The sequence below is a fragment of the Anoplopoma fimbria genome, unplaced genomic scaffold, assembly GCF_027596085.1.
Source record: "Anoplopoma fimbria isolate UVic2021 breed Golden Eagle Sablefish unplaced genomic scaffold, Afim_UVic_2022 Un_contig_8567_pilon_pilon, whole genome shotgun sequence".
Lineage (NCBI taxonomy): Eukaryota > Metazoa > Chordata > Actinopteri > Perciformes > Anoplopomatidae > Anoplopoma > Anoplopoma fimbria.
Window position 1 is genome coordinate 4628 of NW_026553272.1, and position 2316 is coordinate 6943.

The 2316-nt window shown below is 37.5% G+C and overlaps 1 protein-coding gene across 1 annotated transcript; it reads left to right on the forward strand.

Annotated features, from left to right (window-relative positions):
* Positions 1-250: 250 nt before the first annotated feature.
* On the forward strand, positions 251-2097 carry LOC129116426 (39S ribosomal protein L22, mitochondrial-like). Its single transcript, XM_054627329.1, has 3 exons — positions 251-292; positions 1476-1479; positions 1822-2097. The coding sequence occupies exons 1-3, from the start codon at positions 251-253 to the stop codon at positions 2028-2030; spliced, it is 255 nt and encodes an 84-aa protein (XP_054483304.1). The 3' UTR covers positions 2031-2097.
* The last annotated feature ends 219 nt before the right edge of the window (positions 2098-2316 follow it).

The following is a 2316-nucleotide window of genomic DNA, read 5'->3' on the forward strand; positions in this document are numbered from 1 at the left end:
TTGAATTTCATTTTTTATTATTTGTTAATTTAATTTATTGAGACACACAGTCACGGATATTTTCCTCAAATTCCATATGATAACAATGTTTCCAATTTCACGGCTCTTATTTTTTATTTCTAGAGTTGTGTATTATGCATTGATTTGACAGCATTCCCATCACACCAATGCACTAGATAGTATATTTATAGATGTCACAGCGCCTTTTTTTTTTTCTTTTTCGTTCAGGTTCTTGAGGAAGCTCTAAGAGATGGCGGTCAAAAATCACAATGTAGAGTACAAATCAACCTATGTATCTTTATTTAATGTTGATGGGAAACACTACAGTGTCATTTAACTTTTCATTATTAATTAAAACCTCCGGTAGCTGGATTTAAAATTAATGTTTTATTTTTTAATTTACAGTTTTTTACGATACAATAAACACTAAAATCTAAAGTTTTGCCCAATTATCAAAACCTTACACTCAAGGAGCAAAACTCGGCCCCAGATTTGCACCACTGTAAGCACAATGAGTCCGTTCACACTTTGTGCAAAACAATACACACAGTGATTTGAAACACTAACACACACGTCTATGCATTAGACACAGAAGTATATCAAGATGTCACTTCCTTGCAATTCTAAAGCACTGACTATCAAATTACCACACCCATGAGCCAGTTGCTTGAACACTGCCATCAGGTGTGCAAACACAAGATTGCTTAATTGTAGACACACCAATCAGGTTTAGCACAATAAAAATGCAGCAGGTGAGTTCACCAAACTTAACCAAAATGGAAGGAAGAGGAAGAGGGGGGGTTCTTTTTTTGTTCATGTTATGTTCATGAAAACTGGGAAATGTTTTTTTTGTTGGCTTGTTGCCTTGAGCATATGGAAAAAAAAAATAACATTGTCAACAGCATTAGTCTTGTGTCCTGTGTGGTTTCTACAGTAATGCATACAAGTGTGTTTAGTGTTCACTGTGTGTATTGTTTTGCAAAAAGTGTGCGCAGACATTGTGTTTACAGTTGTGCAAATCCGAGCAATGTTTTGCAAATTCACTGTGTGCTTCACCCATACTACTCTATGCACTTAGAAGCAGAATTAGCCGAAAGTGTTTAAGGTTTTCAACAGCAGAGTGTAACTGGTGCAAACAGAATTAAGTCATATGCAACGTGTGTGTTTCATATGGTAAAAGAATATGGTTTTGATAAGTTAGTGTATAGTTTTTACAAGAGTGGTTCATTTTGCAAAGGAGCTAAGGTGTTTTGCTAATTGGGTTTGTGATTGTGCTATTCGTGTGTTGGATTTTGCTAAACAAAACAAAACAATCAAAATTGTGTTTATTGTATTGTAAAAAACTGTATGTATTTATTTGTTACATTTTGTTTAACAAAGGGAGTAAAGAAATGCTTAAGTCAAGCCTAATGTTGCGTCCACATAAAAGACTGATCCCAGTCACTCCCTCACAGTGAGGCATACAGCTAGTTCAGATCGGTACTCTATCAGCCAAAGCCCAGATATCTGTATTGGTGTCTGGACTGAAAAAGTGTGATCAGTGCATCACTACTTCAGAACGGGGGAAATGACCTTCAGTAGGAGGGTGAGCCGGTAAGAGCAGTAGATTACCTTTGAGTTCAGATGGCGTGCAGAGTGGGTAATTTATGTGGAGTTGAGCACGTTATCACAGATAAGCCTAAACTCAGCACACATTGTTATTTTGACCAGTTTTCATTCAAAGGCACCTCTACAAATTAAACGAGTATTCTGTACCTTATCGCTCTCTCTCTTTATATCTCATCCCCTCTTTAATAACCCACCTCTCCCCTCCTCCTGCAGCTGAGTCCTACTCCGGCAAAGGGAAGTACCTGAAGTGGATCCGTTACCACGGCAGGGGGATGTTTGGCATCATGGACAAAGTTAACTGTCACTACTTTGTGAAGCTGGTGGAGGGCTCGCCGCCCCAGATCGAGGAGAAGACGAGCTTTGACCAGGCCAAAGAGTACGTCCAGAACCTGAAGAACCGGACAATCATCCACAGCCTGTAGACCATCTGATTGGATAATATTTATCATGTACCTTTTACTGTATTTCTGTCTGTGTGTGTTTCTTTAACATGACATTTGTAAATAAACAAATAAAATAATGGGTTATGAGCCCAAATAGAATTACTTTGTCTTGTGTATTATTTTGAAATAATATTGACTGCAGCCAGTGATGCAGTTTTTAAACACAGTAATGTCTACTTCAGACAGAGACCACAAAGCACAGCAATGTTTAAGAATAGACTGATATTTATGTCTTTTTCTACAATAGGTAATCACATTTTATCTG